This window comes from Notothenia coriiceps, unplaced genomic scaffold (genome assembly GCF_000735185.1).
Source record: "Notothenia coriiceps isolate Sejong01 unplaced genomic scaffold, NC01 NC01_scaffold00034560, whole genome shotgun sequence".
Lineage (NCBI taxonomy): Eukaryota > Metazoa > Chordata > Actinopteri > Perciformes > Nototheniidae > Notothenia > Notothenia coriiceps.
Window position 1 is genome coordinate 1 of NW_011367261.1, and position 18,751 is coordinate 18,751.

An 18,751-nucleotide genomic window follows, 5' to 3' on the forward strand; every position below is an offset into this window, starting at 1 on the left:
GCTAACGATGCAACACCACCAGCTAGGTAGGTGTTTGTAGATGTGTGTGTGTGTGTGTGTGTGTGTGTGTGTGTGTGTGTGTGTGTGTGTGTGTGTGTGTGTGTGTGTGTGTGTGTGTGATGTTGTCTGTCTGAACATTTGCATCTACAACATTTGGTTAGGTTCCCTCTATGGAGGATCTCGGAAATAAATATTGAGCAGGTATTATCTATTTGTTTTAACTAACTACTGTCGGAATATTCTAAACCAAAAGAGGAACACTTTCTATTTTTCTGTAATGTGTAACCAAAGACAAATATGGTGTTTCCAAGCGACAAAGGCTTAGTTTACTGTGAATTGCAAAACTGTCAAAGAGTGAATCCTTTTGATCTTGCATAATTGTAACAAAATGTTGTTCAAACTTCTTCCTCTTCTCAAAATATCTTAGTTTAGAGGGTAAGCATGCTAACATTTGACACATTAGCAGAAGACCCAAACTTTGTGCTTACTTTGAAGAATGTAGGTATTTGGTCATAAACCAACGTTCAGAAAATCCCATAAAACAGGCCTAAAAATATAGTCCCTGAAGGCTACACGGTGGGTGCACTGGGTTACACTAATGTAGATAACTGTCTGTTCCCGCGTTGATTTACGTTTTGTGTGTTTCAGAGTCTGAGCCTCCACTTAGTGACCGATCAGAACATTTCTCAGACTCAGGTCTGATCTCTCTGTTGAGATCAGAGCTCGGCCTGTCGTCCTCGGACCTCTTTTCCATGACCATCACAGACTACGACATCAAGCCCAACGTAAAACAGTCTTCTCTGAACTTTTTATTGTCTTTTTATCTGGATTAGATAAGTGTGCATGCACGTTCTCAGCACCACTCAGGATCACACCTGGAAGTAGTCTAGTTCACAGCTGGCCAGTGTGTTGAGAACAATATTCACCTCATCTGCCACAGACAACATGTTTTAAAAATTACACATCTACTGTAGTACCACCATTTCATTTATTTGAGAAAATCCAATAGAATTGAGCACAATTGAATAAGAGATGTGTATAATGAATCGATACATTTAATGAAATTGACAAATGGATGTGTTTTTGTTTTGTTGTTGTTTTAGGCATGTCAGGACCAATTGAAATGTAATTCCATGTAATATTTAACCTGACCTATTTAGCTTTTTTTTTTACCCTAGAGAGTTTTTGAGGCCCCCCCATCAGGTCCTGCTCTGTTCGAGTACATTGACAACTTTGCCTCAAGGCGCTCAGAAAAAGAAAAGGAAAAGAGGACCCCTCCTTCCTGCTCCAATGGGAAGCAAAAGCCTGAAGCTGATAATATACTGCTCAGGTACTGCACTTTAGCTTAGTGTTCATTATCATTTAATACAACAAAGATACAAACACATCCTCTCATCTCTTAACCTGATGTCACCTACCACTGACTGATACCCCATTATCAAACTAGGTTTGTGTCTAAAAGGAGACTGCTGCTCATCTCTGCTCCCTCTGAGGACGACTACTCCTTCCAGCAGCAGCTCTCTGCTCTCAGTGGACAGGGGTGTCACTTGGGTCAGGAACACACACACACACACACACACACACACACACACACACACACACACACACACACACACACACACACACACACACACACACACACACACACACACACACACACACACACACACACACACACACACACACACACCCACACCCCCCCCACACTTCTGCCGCACAATACACTGCTTGTCTTCTCTGTAGTTTCCGGTGCAATGAGGAAATGTTTCGACAGTCACATTTCCTGTCTGACCTTCCAACCAACAGTGCCAGTTGCCTTATTGGGCAGAATTGCATAATAACTATTTTGCAAAGAAGGACATAAATGTATATAAGTGTACTTTATTTTTACTATAACGCATTCTTATGTATTAAGGCAGCTAATTGCAGAGGTCGACAATTACAATTACATTTGAATACTGTACTTGAGTACAATTAGAAGGTAGATGTACTTTTAGTGTTTTTAATGCCACTTTATACTTGGATGCTTTGACATATTTTCAGAGTTTATTACAGTTTTGAAAATACATTATTTATGTAAAAATATATAAGTAATTTTATAATTGACCATCCTGCAAAAGCTATTTTTTTAAACATTAAATAAATCTTTAATAAAACAAATTGTTGGGTCTTTCCTCAGGCATTCGCCACTTTGCCATGTTGAAGCTGATTGGAACTGGGAACAAAGCATCAGGAACTGTTGAACTATTTCCCCTAAACGGTAATAAGTTCATTTTTGTAATTCCTTCAAATGGTCTTTATAGAGAGGAAAACATACTTTTAACCTTGTCATTGTTCTTGCAGGTCATAGTCAGAGTGAAGTCGAACCTCTATCCAGGGACATGGTAAACAATCTGAGAGAACAGCTGAAGATCAGTAAGGACTATTTCAGCATGCTGTTTGTGGGGAAGGACAGCGACGTCAAGGCGTGGTTCCCGTCCCCCATGTGGACCCTGGATAACGTCTACGACCTGGTGGACTCCACGGAGCAGCGGGTGCAGGAGGAGAAGCTGCAGAAAAGACTGGGGATCCACTGCCCTGAGGACAGAGGGAGAGGAGCCAGTGAGGGGGGGCATTACCCCGGCTATGATGAAGATGGGACGGAGGACGCATACTATCACCAGTCACAGCAATGATGAGAAGGAAGGAGGAAGAAGATTTAGTGGAGTGAAGAAGAGCTTCCTATATTCTGGAGATGACACAGCAAACACATGAACATACACAAATTAATAACAAGGACCTACAAACACATCTTCAGCACAATAATAAGCTGTATATGTTTATGTTTGCAAGAAATAAATGTGAAAGCTGAACAGAAAATGTTTCAGGAATGGTTTCATTCAATAAAGACTTAAAGAAAACACATGTGCAACTTTTTTAAATTGTATGTTAAAATCTGGTGTAGGCATATGCTCATTGAAGTAACAATGAAACATTAAACTGTACTCCAAGGACTAGCAGATTGAGCTCTCTGGCAACACTTCTGTCCACTCTTTCTCAAACACAATCACTGTCTAAAATATAAAAATGGAACTTCCCTCTGCTGAAATGCTGTGATGCTCAAATTGAAACTGTATTTAAACAAAAAACATGTTCTTCATTTTAATTCTGGGCTAACATCTGTTTTTTAAAGAGCTGCAGTCTCCAGACACCTCAGGGTCAATAAAACAAAGAGTTAGTGGTGCTGGACACATTGCATGCTTCAAGAACATTCTTAACAAAGTCTGATTAAACGGCATAGTCTTTCAGTTCTGAAAAAAATAAAAAAATGTACATGTACGTATCTCTGTATGCCTATGATTAGAGTACATAAATGGTCCTCAAATTCCATACATAAAAAACAAACGTGATTTTATAATAAGGAGAGAGCAATTTATATATATGGGGCCCAGTAAATAGAAGTGTGAATAGTCATAACATGGCAACGCTGTAAATATCCTTAAGCAATGCTTCGTAATTCAATCCAGATGAGAAGATATGCAGTGAGTTAACAGGAAATTTGTGTAAAACATCACACATGCCTAAATGTGGATGTTAGTTTCTGCAAGTGTAGCTGCATCTTACAGAAAGGGAAGAAGAAGTAAGTAATTATAGGTTTGGAAACACTCTGGTGGGCAAATAACGTACAAATACAATTAAATATCTAGCAGCGTCTCCTTATAACAGGAATGATCAAATCTGCATGTGGGTGTGTTGTAGCTTCCACAGTCCGAATGAATGGCAGTCAGGCAGATTAGACAGTTTTAACATAGACAGGAAAATAAGAGTAAAGTCTGTCTATTTTCTCCAGGTACATACTTTGATGAAATAGATGTATTTCAAGCGTTTAATGTTTGTTTGTTAACAATTCTCCTTATTTTCTGAGAAATGTGCTTTATTATTTATTTTCTTATGAACAGTAGGCCTACTTAATTGAACCGCCTGTTTTATAGTCCTCCTCCTGTTTCTATAGTTGGATACATACTGAAGTACAAAAACAAAATACCTGTGCCAATCATGAGGAAGAACAGTTATTTATTTTTGTTAAGCATTTACAGCTTCCTCTGAATAGTCCCATTGAAATGTGTCATGCAATGATAATATAACCATGACATCCACTAGGAGGACTGCTCAGCTATCATTGGGTTCACTGACCTGTTCCACTTTCTCACACAATGCATTTGTCAACCTCTTTCTTCTAAATACTTACTCATACTTTTCTCTGTATTCAGGGAGATAATCCAGTTTTTCCCACTCTACTGAGTGTCGAAACCACTAACCTAGGCTTAAGTGGCCACAAAGTCAACACAAAAAAACACTACATGGTCCAGAGTAAAAACATCTCTGACTGTACCTGTGGTGCCACTTTCAGGTGGAAATCTAAATGTTTACAGAACTTTGTATGACCAAATACCTTGTGAGATAAGTTATACATGCTTATTCGTACATGTTACCAGGCTAACATTGTAAACTTATGGTGAACATCGTTAACATTTTACTGCCACATTTGAGCATGTAAGCCTTATTATCGTGAGCCGGTTGCAATGCAAGTCATTTCTTTCCCCAAAATAGTCACATTTGAAGTGTTTCAAACAAAGGAACAAGCCTCACAGTGTTTTCTCTTCACCTGCCGCTGAGTGAGTGAGTGGGCACCAGTTGTTGAGCACAGAGGGAATGTGCAGGAAGTTTGCCAGGGATAGGCAAATCCATCAGATAAAAACACACAGATAACAGAGGCTGGGACAATCACACAAAACATACTTACTACTAAGAGAGGAAGTAGTCTGCTTATGTCACCAACTGAACCAGAATGTTCATCCCCCCAACATACAAACACACATACTCACTTAATGCTTTGTCACACGCGCTGTCCTTCACCATATCTTACCTCTCTCTCTTCGACAGCAACAGAAACTCACACAGACACACTGATCAAACACACTCTGCTGCACTTCACACACCAACCATTCGGACGTAGCAGAGGTACCTGGGGCTGCTGTTCTCAGTATGGTGAGTACAACTAAACTGGCTATTAAAACTGTTAAATTACTATTGAAAGCTACAATTTGAAATATGTCGCACTATATGAAGATTTCACAAGATTTATAGTTATATGAGAATTGTGAGTGACAAGTATTTCTTTGCAACAACTTCCTCAAATAGCATTCTTGTACACATTAATTTACCAATGCAATGTGTTTAAGCAAGTTGTGCATGTGTGATTCAGGAGGATTAAGTTAAATTAAAGTTAATAGTACGCTGGCATTCAACACACCTTGGACTTCAGAGTCACTGTCGCGATTTGTAGGCTTTTAGTTAATCTAATAAAAGAGCAAAATTATTTGAATTGCATTTAAAGTTTCCATTTGATTTCTTCATTTATATTGTGTAAAAACAGTATTCACTCTCTTTGTATTTTTCTTGTGTAAAAACTAGTTCGTGTTAACTAGATTGAGCAAGACAACTTTGGCCTCCACTTTTCATCACACTGGAAATAGAAATCATGGTTCCTCTTTACTTGGACAAGAAGTGAGTTTTTTCTCTTTCATTTCTCAGCTGCTCATTGCACTTAACATGTACCTATGCTTAATGGCTGCATAGACGGCAAAAGTATATGGTATATTTGCGGCAACAGGAAATGTAGCTATAAGCTAACACCTAACTATATTCTAAGAGGTGTTTCAAACATTTGAAAGTTCTTTAAACAAAATTGCAACTGGACTGACAATTAGAGAAGCGGTAATTGCGACTGTCTGGTAAAGAGCATATTGGGCCATTTTTAGTACACTGTGGTTAAGAAACAGACGCGTGATGAGGGAACTTTCCTCTGATTTCATATGCAGCCACATGATGACAGACAAAGGGTTATGGCACCACTGCAAGATGTTACTGGCACTATTAAAGTGACACTCCACCCTAAGCCTTTTTTTAGGGCACCAAATACGGAACCTGCTGCAGAGTTTGCTTAAGAAAGGTGTTAGATGTAAAGTAAAAGTGGGCCTTCTCAGCTAAAAACAATGCTCCAACATCCCTTACTTGTCCATTCCCAGGCCAAGAATACTGCAATATACTAACAAAAGATTTTTAGCCATATTTTGAATGATGGAGGGATAGATAACTGCAGAGCAGAGAAGTCCAGTATGTCAATTGAAGTAGAAAAATGTTATCTGAAAAGCTGCAAAACGTTTAAACTGGCAATCCTTTTCCAACAAATATCTGCTTGTAGTAACCTAAAACTATGACATTTTCTTATGGTTATTTTTTGGCAAGTCTAAAGGCAGAGTTAAGGTTATATTTTCTCCAGGATGTAACAAAAAACATAATCATTTCCTACAACTTCCATGCCATACAAAAGACACTATCTTGACTGGAATGTTTTTGTTGCAAATTAACATGATTCTAAAACATGGAAGCCAAAACAATTGTCAGGGTCGTGAGAAGACATGAAGCTTCAATCTCAAAATGTAACTCGTTCAGAATTATTAAAAAGTAAACATGAGCTTAACTTGGGTTTGCATGTCTCATAAACATCATGCAGAAATCATTCTTGTTACAATAACACCCAGCAGCTTCTTCTTTTTTAAGCAAGTAGGACTGGTTTTACAATACTGTAGCTAGGTATTTGGTTGAATGTTGTTATTAGATCTGACATTTATTATTTAACTTCCTATTCTTCTTCAGGTATAACATTATACTTTGCATCACACAGTTTCCCCTTACTTTCACTGCTCTGTTGTAGGACTAACATCAGGTGTGTGTGCTCATGATCTTATCTTTACTTCCTGGTATGGTGCTGACTCCAGTCCAACCTGCCTCATTACAATAGGAGTGGCACCTACTTGGTCTGTTTATTGTTGCACTTCGTAAAGCGGCATGAGTTATACTGAGTTATAACATGTTGCACATTGTGCTCAAAGGAGAGAAACATTCCAGATGTTTGAATGGCTCAATTGAAAGCAACACAATAGACTATTTTATTTACATTTCCCTTCCCCCAATCAAACTGCAATAAAATAAACAATTGCTAAGGCTCAAAAGAGACATTCCTTTCATTTCAAACCTTATTTATGCAGGTGAATCCCATTGAGATAATTGATCTCTTTTCAAGGGTGACCTGCTGCAAGTAGGTTCCACAAAAAAGGACATCATACAGCATATTCACAGCCACTACAGTTTACATAGCTAGTGACATTTACAGGTGCCAACAGTTTCCGATTGGATAGCATCTATCGGTGCTTTAAAAACATTTAGTGGAACCAAACTGCTCATATTGCAAACATAGCTGCCTCTCTTGAATACATATTTGACAAAAGTAGCTTTTGTTAACCTGTAATCTGTGATCTCATAAGTAATAAAGCACTTTATCTGCAATTACGAGTTTATCTATTTTATAGTGGTGTATAATTTACATATAAGACTTTCCCTTTATGTGGCGTTTAACTTTTATAAGCTTTTAAGAATTTTTTCTTTATCATTTTGAGGGGAATAGCTTTCAAGGGAAGTCTCAACAAATAGACTGACAGTATAGCTAACAATGTCGGCACCTTTTTTTCTTCTTTTGGAGCTTGTCCTGCTAGCTACTTTTATTGTAAACGGATAACAGCACTTGGTTCGTTTTATTTCAGTGTGATCCTTTCAAAATCAACGCTACTCTTGCTAGTTTATAAAGATTGCCAATCCAAGCTCTAATAACCCAATGTTGGTGACACACACATTCACACACCAATGGCTTACGTGGAAAGGTGAGCATTGATGCTAATTATCACTTTGGGTTTATTGTCTTTTCCTTACAGTATGTAGCAAGCCTGAACCTCTGATGAATGGACAACTTGTACCTCTTCAGCTGTGTGTGTAGTTGCTCTGTGTGTTTTTATCATGGTTTGTGTCAATAGGTATGAGTGTTTTATGAGTGGCCAATAGAAGCAAACAGAGAGGTTAAGTAACCACAGAAAACAGCATGTATCACATAAAGCGATTGGAAAAGAGAGAAGGAAATCACAGAGGAAATAAGGCTTTTTAATGTTGAGCATTTTCCGTTCCCATGTGAACTTTCATAAAAGTCAAATAATGAGGATTTATTTTTTCTTGTGCTCGTTCCAGCAGTTTCAGTTTCTGTAGCAGAATATTTTGTTGTGCTGAAATCATTTTTGCATCCTGCACAGCCGTAATGTTATTTTCAATTCTGCTTTTGTATTCTGATTATAATTCTTCTTCCTGATTCTCTTCCACTCTTTCCAGGCAAACAAAGCCGATGTAAAGGCCATGATGGCTCGGTTCCAAGCAGGTGGGGTCAGCACTGACGAGTCTTCGTTCACACCGCCTGGACGCATCAAACAACCTCTTAACCCCACCCCCTCCTTCGGCCCCACCATACCCACAAAGAAACCCGTCCACGAGACCTTCTCAGGAGGTTCCATAAATACTCTTCCTAAACCTTATCTGAAAAACACAGCATCAAATAAAAGTGACTCAGAGGTAAATTATCCAAACGTTGCTAAAGCCCCAGCAAGCAGGTTTGCCAGCACCCAGGATGATTCCAACAGCAACAGAAAACCTTTCACCGTTAATAAACAGCAGTCAACCTTGAAGTCACCTTTTTTACAGTCTTCTGAAGTTAAAGGCCCTCTACAGAAGCCTCCCCCCTTCAACAAGCCCCAACTGAGCCCCACTCTGTCTGGCCCTAAACCTACCAATCCTAAACCCCCCCCACCATTCAACTCCAAGCCCAGCTGGGTGAAAGAAGACAGCGGTGGAGGTTTAAAACCAAAACCGAGCAGCAGCATTGTAAAGTTAATGCAGCAAAATGAAGAACTGGCAGGAGCTGGCCTCAACACTGAGAACAAACCTTCACCTCCAGCAAACCTTTTTAAGCCCCCAATCAACTTCAGGACTGCTCAGAATACCTTCAACAAAGAGTCAGATAACGGCCAGGTAGCAGATGACAAACCCTCAAACGGGGGAGCCACCACCAACTCTGTCCCTCCTCCAAAACCTCTAGCCAGTAAAAAACCCAGCATCAAAAAACCTCCAAAGCTTTTTCCTCAGACAAGCAGCATTACCAATGATGCCACTTCAGGCCCCAAGAAAAACCCCCTCCCCAACAGTTTAGCGTTGGGCCCTGCTCCTGCCAAACCCAACCGACCCCCTAAAGTCGACCTGGAGAGCTTTAAAAGAGGTGCTGTGGCCTCTGATAATGGTAAGTAGGGGTACATAAGGAATTAAAAGGCTGGTTTGTGACACTATACTGTAAATGTACCAATCTAGGGGGTTAATATCTGTATGAGTACAAAGTGCAATGCACTACAGAGTTGCTTCTTACAAAGTTGCATTACAGTTTGAGACATCACCAAATGAATAACAGCTTAACCCCGGTAAGGAAGTGTCATCACACTTTAGGTGCTACCGTTTAGAGTGAGAAGTTGCAGGCTTCAAAGAATCAGAATCAGAATCAGAATACCTTTGTTAGTCCCACAGAGCGGAAATGTACATACTGTACATACAAAGAGCTCTATATAGGGGGGACCTTTGCTTATTTATCTGCTGAAGATGACCACTTATTCAAGAAAGAGGAATGCCTTATTCCTTTATTTTTATTTTGCTGGATTCAAAAGTGTAAAGTTGAATTTGAAGATATAACAGATTTAAATCTAAAAAACAAGCCGATCTCATTTTATGCATGTATAAACATATTTCAAGTTAGATAAACAAATTTCTCTTGCAGTGATGATATCTGTATGTTATTTGTGATGACCTTTTTCCATTGAGGACACAAGGTTTGTTTGTTTTTTCTTGGAAGGGATATAACAATTTCAATCTTTAAAAAAATCGTACATATTTAAGATTTCCTAAAAATTCAGTAAAATTATAAAGTTCAGGTAACTGACTAATCTAGCTACGATCCTAAAGAGATGTAATTCGTTCTCAGGTCTCTGCTGCAAACAAGATATTGACCTGATACAAAACTTAACAAGAAGGGGTTCCTGTTACAGTTTTATTTCTGTTGATCTTCAGTCCATTTATTTTCTGTCACAGGAAATGCCACTTTAAGCAGGATCTGTTAATGCGTTTCAGAAGTGTGAAAAGGACTTCCTTCAATAGTTAAATTGGTGTGTCAGTGACATTAGCAACGTGTAGTCTGCATTTTTGTGTGTATTTTTGGTCATTTGAGAAACCAGCAATGATAACAACACCTGCATGTGCATTATACTCGTAAATGTCAATTCATCTGAACATCTAAGGAATCATTTTATACAGCGTCTACATTTTAAATTGTTTACATTCTGTACAAAATGAATACAAGTCTTGCAAAAGCTGCTTTGCAGTTGTTCAGAGCACAAGATAAGAGACCAAAGTCACTGAAACACCCTTGGTTCCTCTATTTCGCCAGCCAAGTTCCCTGTCCAGTTTCTCCTTTCTCTCCCCCCCCCACTCTCCACTCTGACAGAATACATTGTTTTCACGATATGAGGAAGTAAATCCAGCAAACAGGGATAGTTTGAAGTGAGAGGTTTTGTATTTAGACAAACACCTGACCTACATTGGTATTCAGTCAGAGGTGAGGGATACATGCTGACTTAAAAGCATCATAAAGAATGAGTAAAAACTGTAAAATCAGAAATAACCATTTTGCGTATTTTCACTCGGTCATAGTGTATATCAGGGGTTTCTGTTTTGCATGAGCAACCACACTAGTCCTTTGAGGGGTCCATAGTTCTCTATGCATCAATGTATCATTGTTGGGCACTGATAAATAACTTACAGTAATGGTTTTCTTTTTTAACATCCTGTTTTTCTGTCACAGGTCCTGGCAGCTTTAGGAAACCAACCCTCCCGATTCCTTCTAACGCCAGTATCCATAGCAACAACATGACCCCACCTCAACCCCCTCAGCTTGCAGTTCCCAGGCTGCCCCCCGGACACCCTGGAGCCATGTAAGCGCCACATTATTGCAGGGAAAAACCAACTAAATAATGATTATACCGTATGTTTTCTGAAGGTAACCTCTGACTGTTTGTTTCAGGATGCAGCAGGGTGAGTACCACGAGGATCCCCCACCTCTACCACCATCTACAGGTTCAGGAACAATCACTATTTAAATATATGTGAAGTATCATGACTGCCTTTATGTTTTGAGTGCCACAGGAAGACATGAGAGGACTGTGTGATGGTGAACCTTGTACCATATTTACATATCAGAAGACTTAATTAGTCAGTATAGCTTGTCAGTGAATTGTCACTCTTACTGACTTATTACATACTTTTTTTCTTAGTGTGTGTGAAACGTCACGAAATGTTGCTTTACATGATTCAGAGTCAAGAGATAACATGTTTACGATAAACTGTTATTAATGTTACTAAAAACACTCAGAGCTCAAGTTAAAGGCAGATGATGAGCTTTTCCATAAGAATCATATTCTCCTGTAATGTTGATTATTTGTTTCTCTTTAGGTCATCCCAGTCAGAGAGCAAAGGTGAGATATGTTGATTTCATTTCACATTAATACAGATTTGCATGTGATTACACATTTAAATGCAGAAATACTGTACTCACTTAGATAAATAGCTTGCATGTTCAAGGTTCTTTATTTTGTCATACAAACATAGCTACAGTGTACTTATGCCAATGAAAATCTTAGGTCACAGGCTTCTCCAACAGTGCAACACAATAACATAAACAGAAAAATATAGTGCAAGCAAATAGTATATACAAAAAGAAAAATTGTTTAAAATAGTGAAATAGTGAAATAGTGCAATAAGAGTATTATGCAAGTTATTGGAATGATATATTAGAGAAATAGATAAATAATTACTAAGTAGCAGATGAATGTTATGGATGTTGTTTCAACAGTTCAGGTGTTTAACAGATGTTGTTTCAGCAGTTCAGGTGTTGAACAGTCTTATTGTCTGTGGTATGAAACTGTCTCTGAATCTGGTGGTTTTAGTACGGATGCTGCGGTATCGCCTGCCTGTGCTTATAAATGCATTTGAGGTGGTCAGCACATGTATATTTTTCAAATGAAGCTATTGAACATTAGTCAAATGCTTGTATTGGCTTTGTACCAAACTGAATGTGACATCTTGAAGCACACCTAAAACAGACTGAACATACTGCTGAACCTATGTTAATTAGAATCATTGCTTAACTTCACGCTGTATAATCCCTGATTCATTCCCTTAGTGACCAATTACTGAAATGCAATTGTGCTGAAGGAAAAAGGCAAATGAACAGTCCAGTGATTACAAAGATTTGAACTCAACAGGACAAAGTGTTGTGAATCAGCAAAGTAATTTGTGATTACCACAAAAACACATGTGACTAACTAACCCAAAAACTAAACCTTATGGTGCAATATGTAGCAACATGTATTGGAACATCCAGCTACAGCATGATTTAGAACAGATGATTCTTGTAAATGATAATAACTTACAGTGTATGCACAAAACAAATAAAATATGCAAGTTAGATTGTTTTCACGTGGTGGCTGGCCCATAGGGGCGCTAGGGGCGCCGCCCCCCTCTTCCCACATGTTTGATTGTCATTAAAAATGAAAAATAAATAAAAATATATATTTCCAAAAAATATATATTTTTTATTTTTATTTTTAAAGAACAAGGTAAATATTATATAGTTGGTATCAGTAAAATGTATAATCTACAACAAAATCTCGTTTAAAATTGTTTTACGATTTACGATGTCTAAAGTTACTGATAAGTCATGTTTCTGCCTGGCCGCAGCGTGTATCATTACCTTCCGGGCGGTAGAAAGGAGCCCTCAGCCAGAGCAGCTGCAGCCAACAAGCTGACTGTTGCTATCTGTAAACTCAGAGCCCTAGAGAGATTTCAACGTCTCATGTAGGCGAGCCTCCAGAGCAAGTCGGACAAAATGACTAACCATCATGCAACGCACAAGCAAGACGTTGATCGAAATTGCGCAGGTCTGCGCAGGTCTCGCTTGTCTCAAACAAGCCTACTGGCAGATTTTTTCCGGCTGTGTATTTTCACATTCTAGCGCACTCGGGCTGGTTTCTCCAAAATTACCTACCCCACGTTTAAGTATTGTGCAAAGAAAGAGCAGATATTCAAAGAGGAGGAATTAGAAAATTAGAATTATTGGGGTAAAGATAGAAAATGTCAACCAAATGTGGTAACACGAGACTAGGTTTGAAGTGATTCAAGTATGAACTGAATCATGTCTTAAAGTAAACGAATTTCTGCTGTTCTAACTATTGCTTCTTTATGTGTGTCTTGGCCAGGAGGAAAATGTTGATCATGATGATGATGATGAAGATGAGGACATGTATGAGGATCTTGAAGAACGATGGTGAGAGAGTGTTCTTCATTAAATCTTCACCTGTTTATCCAACATCTTTTTCATATGAAAAAGCCCTGTCAAAAAAACTAGGTTGGCTGATTTTAACTTGAACGTTGGTTCAGATCCCAGTTCAGCTGTGTTTATACCTACCTTTACCGACGCTGCTCTCTGGTGGTTGTTTTGCAACCATACAAAAAGTTATTGTACTTTCAGAAATGAACATTTGGAACCATTTAGTTTATTTCTTCAGGGTATTGTCTACTTCTCTTTGTCAAATAGGAGAAATGTGTTTTCTAATCTTATAAATGCTGTGTTAAACTACCCATTTGTCAAATTTGATAATTTACTGTCTATTGTCAACCCTCTTTTGCTCTCAAAAGGGAGGAAGCTGAACAAAAACAAGACAAGCAGATAGAGAAAGACGAGAAGGAGGAGAAAAAACGATTGGAGGCTGAGAAAAAGCAGAAGAAGGAACGCGAGAAGAAGGAACAAGATGCCAGAAAGAAATATAAGGTGAGTCAACAAGAATGGAACAAAATATGATACTAAAACCAGCAGGGAGTAAGCTTAGCTAAGCATAAAAAGGGATACATATCCAAATGAATGTAACAATCTATTATTAATTTTTTCTTGTCTGTTTGCATGTGTTTGTGTATGACTTGGTGTGTTAGTTGGTTGGCTCCCTGGACGTCATCCACCAGGGGAAGGCTTGTGTGGATTGTAAAGGGAGTAAGACCGACCTTGCTCTGAAGCATGGAGACTGCCTGGACATCATCCGTGTCATGGGCAACCCAGAAGGGAAGTGGGTGGGTCGACTGCAGGATGGATCCAGTGAGTCCACGTATTTAATCCTCAGCTATTTCACGTATCCTTGTCTTAACATCCTTCAAAACAATCTGTTAATACAGAATAAGCCTTTGAATATGTCTCTGATTATCTGTTTATTTTCCATCTATTCATGAACTACACATGCAATGACTAATACCCAACATTTATCCAACAGTTGGTTATGTGAAGACCACTGCAGTGGAAATTGACTTCAACACTCTCAAGAAGCATAAATCTGAGCCGGCATACGACCCCGAAGTATACGACGACATCGATGTGATGTCTTCTGATAACAGGTACTGAATGATATACTCTTACTCGACACCAGTTTGATGCACAGACAAGTTGCACTTGAAATGACTGGAGAGAGAACAAGAGAACCTCAGCTTTACGCAACACAGACAAACAGATATTAAAAAGTTCACATTTTCACCGTATATTATTGTAGATATTATTAAATAAATGTTATTTAGTTTTCTGTGATTTGCTCAGAATATTCAAAGTTGACCCTTAAGGAAATATGTTTGATTAATATACATTTCTTGCAGAGAGTTAGATGGCATTATATCTGCAGTTTTAGCTTAGCTTAGCATAAAGAATGGAAACATATAACGAACAGGTAGCTTGTAAAAGATAAAAAACAATACAAATACCAGCACCATTCAAGCTCATAATTAACCAGTAATGTACACGTTACATTGCAAGATGAGTTTAGCTTTATGACCCTATTTACTACTTGCCAAAACAAAGGTTTACTCAATCTATAATGTTTATCTCAAATTCTTCTTACCCTACAGTGGAATGAAAAGACCAGGAGGTATGTTTAACACCTAAAAATGAACATATTAAAGTCCTCATATTTGTTTACAATCTTTTAATTCAGTTAATATCAAGGTGGTTTTTGGTGAAATATGTTATCGTAACGTCTTTACTGTTTTCCTGTAGTTGTCCTGCCCCCACCTCCAGGAGACGGAGAAGAAATATATGATGATATTGATCCAAACCTGGACGTCATGTAGGCATTTCTTTTTTGTTTTCAATAGTCAGATGGAGTACGATTATCTCAGTACAATATGTTTGATGTGGACAGGAAAGTTAAAAGAATTGAAAGAAATGCAGATATGTTCATGATTGGTTGGCTCTTTAGTCCCACGGACTGCAGGTCTTCTCCTAAGAAGCCTCGTAGCTTCCTGCAGATGTTTGATCGGAACGGACGTCTATCCAGCACTAAAGAGTAAAATACACTCAGTACTAAGACTGATCACAGATCTACTGTCCACTGTTCATAATCACTCATCACTCATTTTTAGATATTAGAGTTCTTCTCAGATGAAGCTGATTTTGAACGTTGATTCTCTCCCCAAATCAGATCCAAAACACTTACTGACTAAAACTGAAGGATGACTAATCTACACGTTGTTTCTGTTATAATCAGTGCATTAACTGTTGATGATTTTATTAACCTTTTCAAGTCATTTGCATGTCTTAAATTAATATATGATTGTTAACCAGATCGTAGTATAAAGGAATTGCCCGTCAATGTTGAGTATACTAACTAAATATTGTGTTCAAATCAGTGAATGTGATCCCCATGTATGGTTGCTCTGATTCATACTAACCTACTTTTGATTAACGATATTGCAATGATATAAATGATGTAACATTTTAACTATTTTTCTTCTCTTGTGCCAGAATGCCTCCACCAGAACAGTTCAATGCGGATGGGAATTCAGGTATCCCTCACTGTAATAGTATTATACCATGTCATGAAAAAGGATACTTGTTCCCAGTATTTGTCCTTCCTATATAATATAAATTAGATATGTGCTAGTTTGAATCTTCGACTGCCACACCTACTCTTCAAATCATGCTGATGGTCTTTTTTGGTAGTTTGTTTAAAATGTGCCCCCTCTGAATTCATGTAATGTCAGTTGTCTTTGGTATTAAAGTAAAAATATATTCCATAACTAACTTATTTTTGTACGTGTTGTCACAGCAATTGATGAGGATATATACGACGATGTTGACTCTCAAAGTGGGCCTCCCGTTCCTCCGACCATCAGCAGGTACAATAATTCGCAACTACTTATATCTATGATTTGACCTGTATTTTCAAAACTGTCAGAGGTTTAAAAAAGTGACATAAAATATATATGTTTTCTCTGCAGCCTTCCACCACTAAAAGGCAGAAGCAAGACTCTAGAGATGGACCCAAAAAAGCAGAAAAAGTTTGAGAAAGAGGAGAAGGAATTCAGGAAAAAGTTTAAAGTGTGTTTCTCTATTATGTCTTCAAGCATGTTTATTTGACCGCTGCAAAAAACAATTAAACTGTCGCTTTATAATTCAAATGAATTCAGACTACAGCTAAAAATAATACTCTAAATCAAATTCAATTTGAAAATTTGGTATAATATAAAGTTAAACTGGCAAAGCTTTTCCTACATTAAAAACAAATGTGGTGTCAATAGTCGCAACATTGATGATGTCATTCTCTTTCAGTATGAAGGGGAGATACAGGTGCTTAACCAGGTGACCATCGCCCCGACACTGACGAATAAGAAGTGGAGTGGGAAGGAGCTCGCAGTCAGAGCAGGAGAGAAACTTGACGTAATTGTTAACGCTGTGGATAACAAACTGATCTGCCGGAACGATGAGGGGAAATGTAAGTATCTGCAGCTCATTGTTAGGGGTTGCAAAAACATTTATAAATATTCAAGATTCCCACACAACAGTTTTTTTGTATTTGTCGCAACACAAAATTGGACGACCCAAGTCTAAAATCTGCTTCTGTATGTATTTTACAGTTGGTTATGTTTCGACCGGCCACATATTTACGGAGTAAGTACCACAAACATTCACTCACATAAGTGCACAAAAGGCTGGTTATACTGACTTTTAGAATATCTTGTGAATTGTAAGGTGACCTTGGCTGTTATGTAAGGCGCCTCCAAATACAATGATTATTATTATTATTAAGAAAGAGAGACATAAGAACATGTTGTCGGTACTGATCGTTTTGTTTTTGTTTACAGTGATGGTGATATCTACGATGATATTGGAGATGGTATGTTTTTTATTGCCTTTTTTAAGCAGTGGACCCCAATCTCCATTTTAAAAGAAACACATTTTTAAATAAATATTGTCTTTTCTTTTCAGATTGCATCTATGACAACGATTAGAACCATTGCACTGGGTTTAGAGGTTTCACACTCATACTGTTCATGTTATTTATTATTTTTATTAATAATATAAATTGAGAGCTGCTTTTGGTTAGCCTAATAATTAGACCAAATTTCAAATGTTCTCTTAAATATTTATTTATCAACATTTGAGTCACAGAATAAATTACACATGTGGGCGATGTTTCAGAGATCTGGAATTCGGTCAGCTTAATTTCTTAAATGTCATCCTTTAAATGTAGTTTTCTTCAAAAACACAAAACAAACTATTGGAATAAGGTTACTTGCAACTTTTCAGCAAAATGGGAAACATTTGTAACCAAACAGTATTTTAGTTAAGCATTTAAAAACTCCACAGCACTGTATTTACATGTATGCTTCTATTGTGCTCTGTAATTTGGTAGGAAGATCTACATGTTTTAAACTTTATTGTTTTTCTGTTTTTTAAATGATGTCCATAATAGGATACTGTATATTCCATTCCTAACTTTAAGGCTAACTGGCATTTTAACAGCTCCGTAGTTAACTCTGTTGTCTTTGTCTCAAATTGTAACATGTAGAATAAACAACTGTTGGTGCCAAAATGTCTCTATTGTACTGTACATACATTAATAAAATACATATTGATTTTTGTCTAAACATCTTTATTTGTCCTTTTGTATAAGCAATAAAAGCCCATCTGCTATAGAGAGAGAGCTCCTGTTTCATGAGAATATCTCTTGCAAAAAACCCTGATGTTGAATTATGACTTCCACTCGATTTAACGGTGCAGTTAAGGAGCAAGAAGGGAAACACTGACATCTAGTGGCAGCCAACAGGAACTACAAAAACAAACCTGACAGATTTTGGATAAAAGTAGAAGTCAATGTTTGATGTTCACAGACTGTATGGTGCTGTTGGTTAAGTTATTGACACACATGATAGATAGAGGTTAGAGACAAGGTGATTGGTACCTTTCTACCCAGTGTTATTACGTTTTTATTTATTGGTGGAGCTGAATTATAAGTTAGTAATTGATAGTTTGATGAATAGAGAATGAATCAGCAACAATATTGTAAATCTAATTGGTTGAGTAATTTGTTGAGGGTTTGTCTGCTTCAGAGAAACAAATTAGCAGATGATTGATAATGAAAATAATAGTTGGTTACAGCTTTGCTTGAGTCCTTGCATTATCCCTCCTTTAGCACAATTTAATGCAGCCTCAAAAACTAGACACAACCAGCCTAGAACAAACACTAGAACATCAACAAAGCAACGGTGTAAATGCCTCAGAAAATTACATTTGGCTAAACTTAAAATAAAGATAGCTAGGTTGTGTAACCCATACGTTTAAGGTTTAACTTTCCTCAATTTTTAAGTGAAAAAACGAGGGAAAAAGCCACTTCCGCTCTGACCGGAAGTCACTTCATCCCTT

At 37.8% G+C, this 18,751-nt stretch overlaps 2 protein-coding genes across 4 annotated transcripts; both read left to right on the forward strand.

Annotated features, from left to right (window-relative positions):
- Positions 1-6: 6 nt before the first annotated feature.
- LOC104962341 (coiled-coil domain-containing protein 80-like) lies at positions 7-3,025 on the forward strand. Its single transcript, XM_010790773.1, has 6 exons — positions 7-26; positions 649-785; positions 1,179-1,330; positions 1,448-1,551; positions 2,180-2,260; positions 2,344-3,025. Exons 1-6 carry the CDS (start codon positions 8-10, stop codon positions 2,673-2,675), a joined length of 825 nt encoding a protein of 274 aa, XP_010789075.1. The 5' UTR covers position 7; the 3' UTR covers positions 2,676-3,025.
- Positions 3,026-4,837: 1,812 nt separating this feature from the next.
- fyb1b (FYN binding protein 1 b) lies at positions 4,838-17,969 on the forward strand. 3 transcript variants are annotated; one of them, XM_010790775.1, is made up of 19 exons: positions 4,838-5,028; positions 8,257-9,214; positions 10,820-10,949; positions 11,039-11,049; positions 11,467-11,489; positions 13,272-13,339; positions 13,711-13,843; positions 14,002-14,161; positions 14,334-14,454; positions 14,956-14,975; positions 15,104-15,173; positions 15,306-15,392; positions 15,851-15,891; positions 16,155-16,224; positions 16,327-16,426; positions 16,658-16,820; positions 16,963-16,996; positions 17,191-17,222; positions 17,315-17,969. In XM_010790775.1, the coding sequence occupies exons 1-19, from the start codon at positions 5,026-5,028 to the stop codon at positions 17,335-17,337; spliced, it is 2,247 nt and encodes a 748-aa protein (XP_010789077.1). In that variant the 5' UTR covers positions 4,838-5,025; the 3' UTR covers positions 17,338-17,969. The 3 variants fall into 3 exon arrangements, with proteins under 3 accessions (XP_010789077.1, XP_010789076.1, XP_010789078.1); XM_010790774.1 differs by having other exon boundaries at positions 4,839-5,028; positions 11,039-11,091; XM_010790776.1 differs by lacking the exon at positions 15,306-15,392 and having other exon boundaries at positions 4,839-5,028; positions 11,039-11,091.
- The last annotated feature ends 782 nt before the right edge of the window (positions 17,970-18,751 follow it).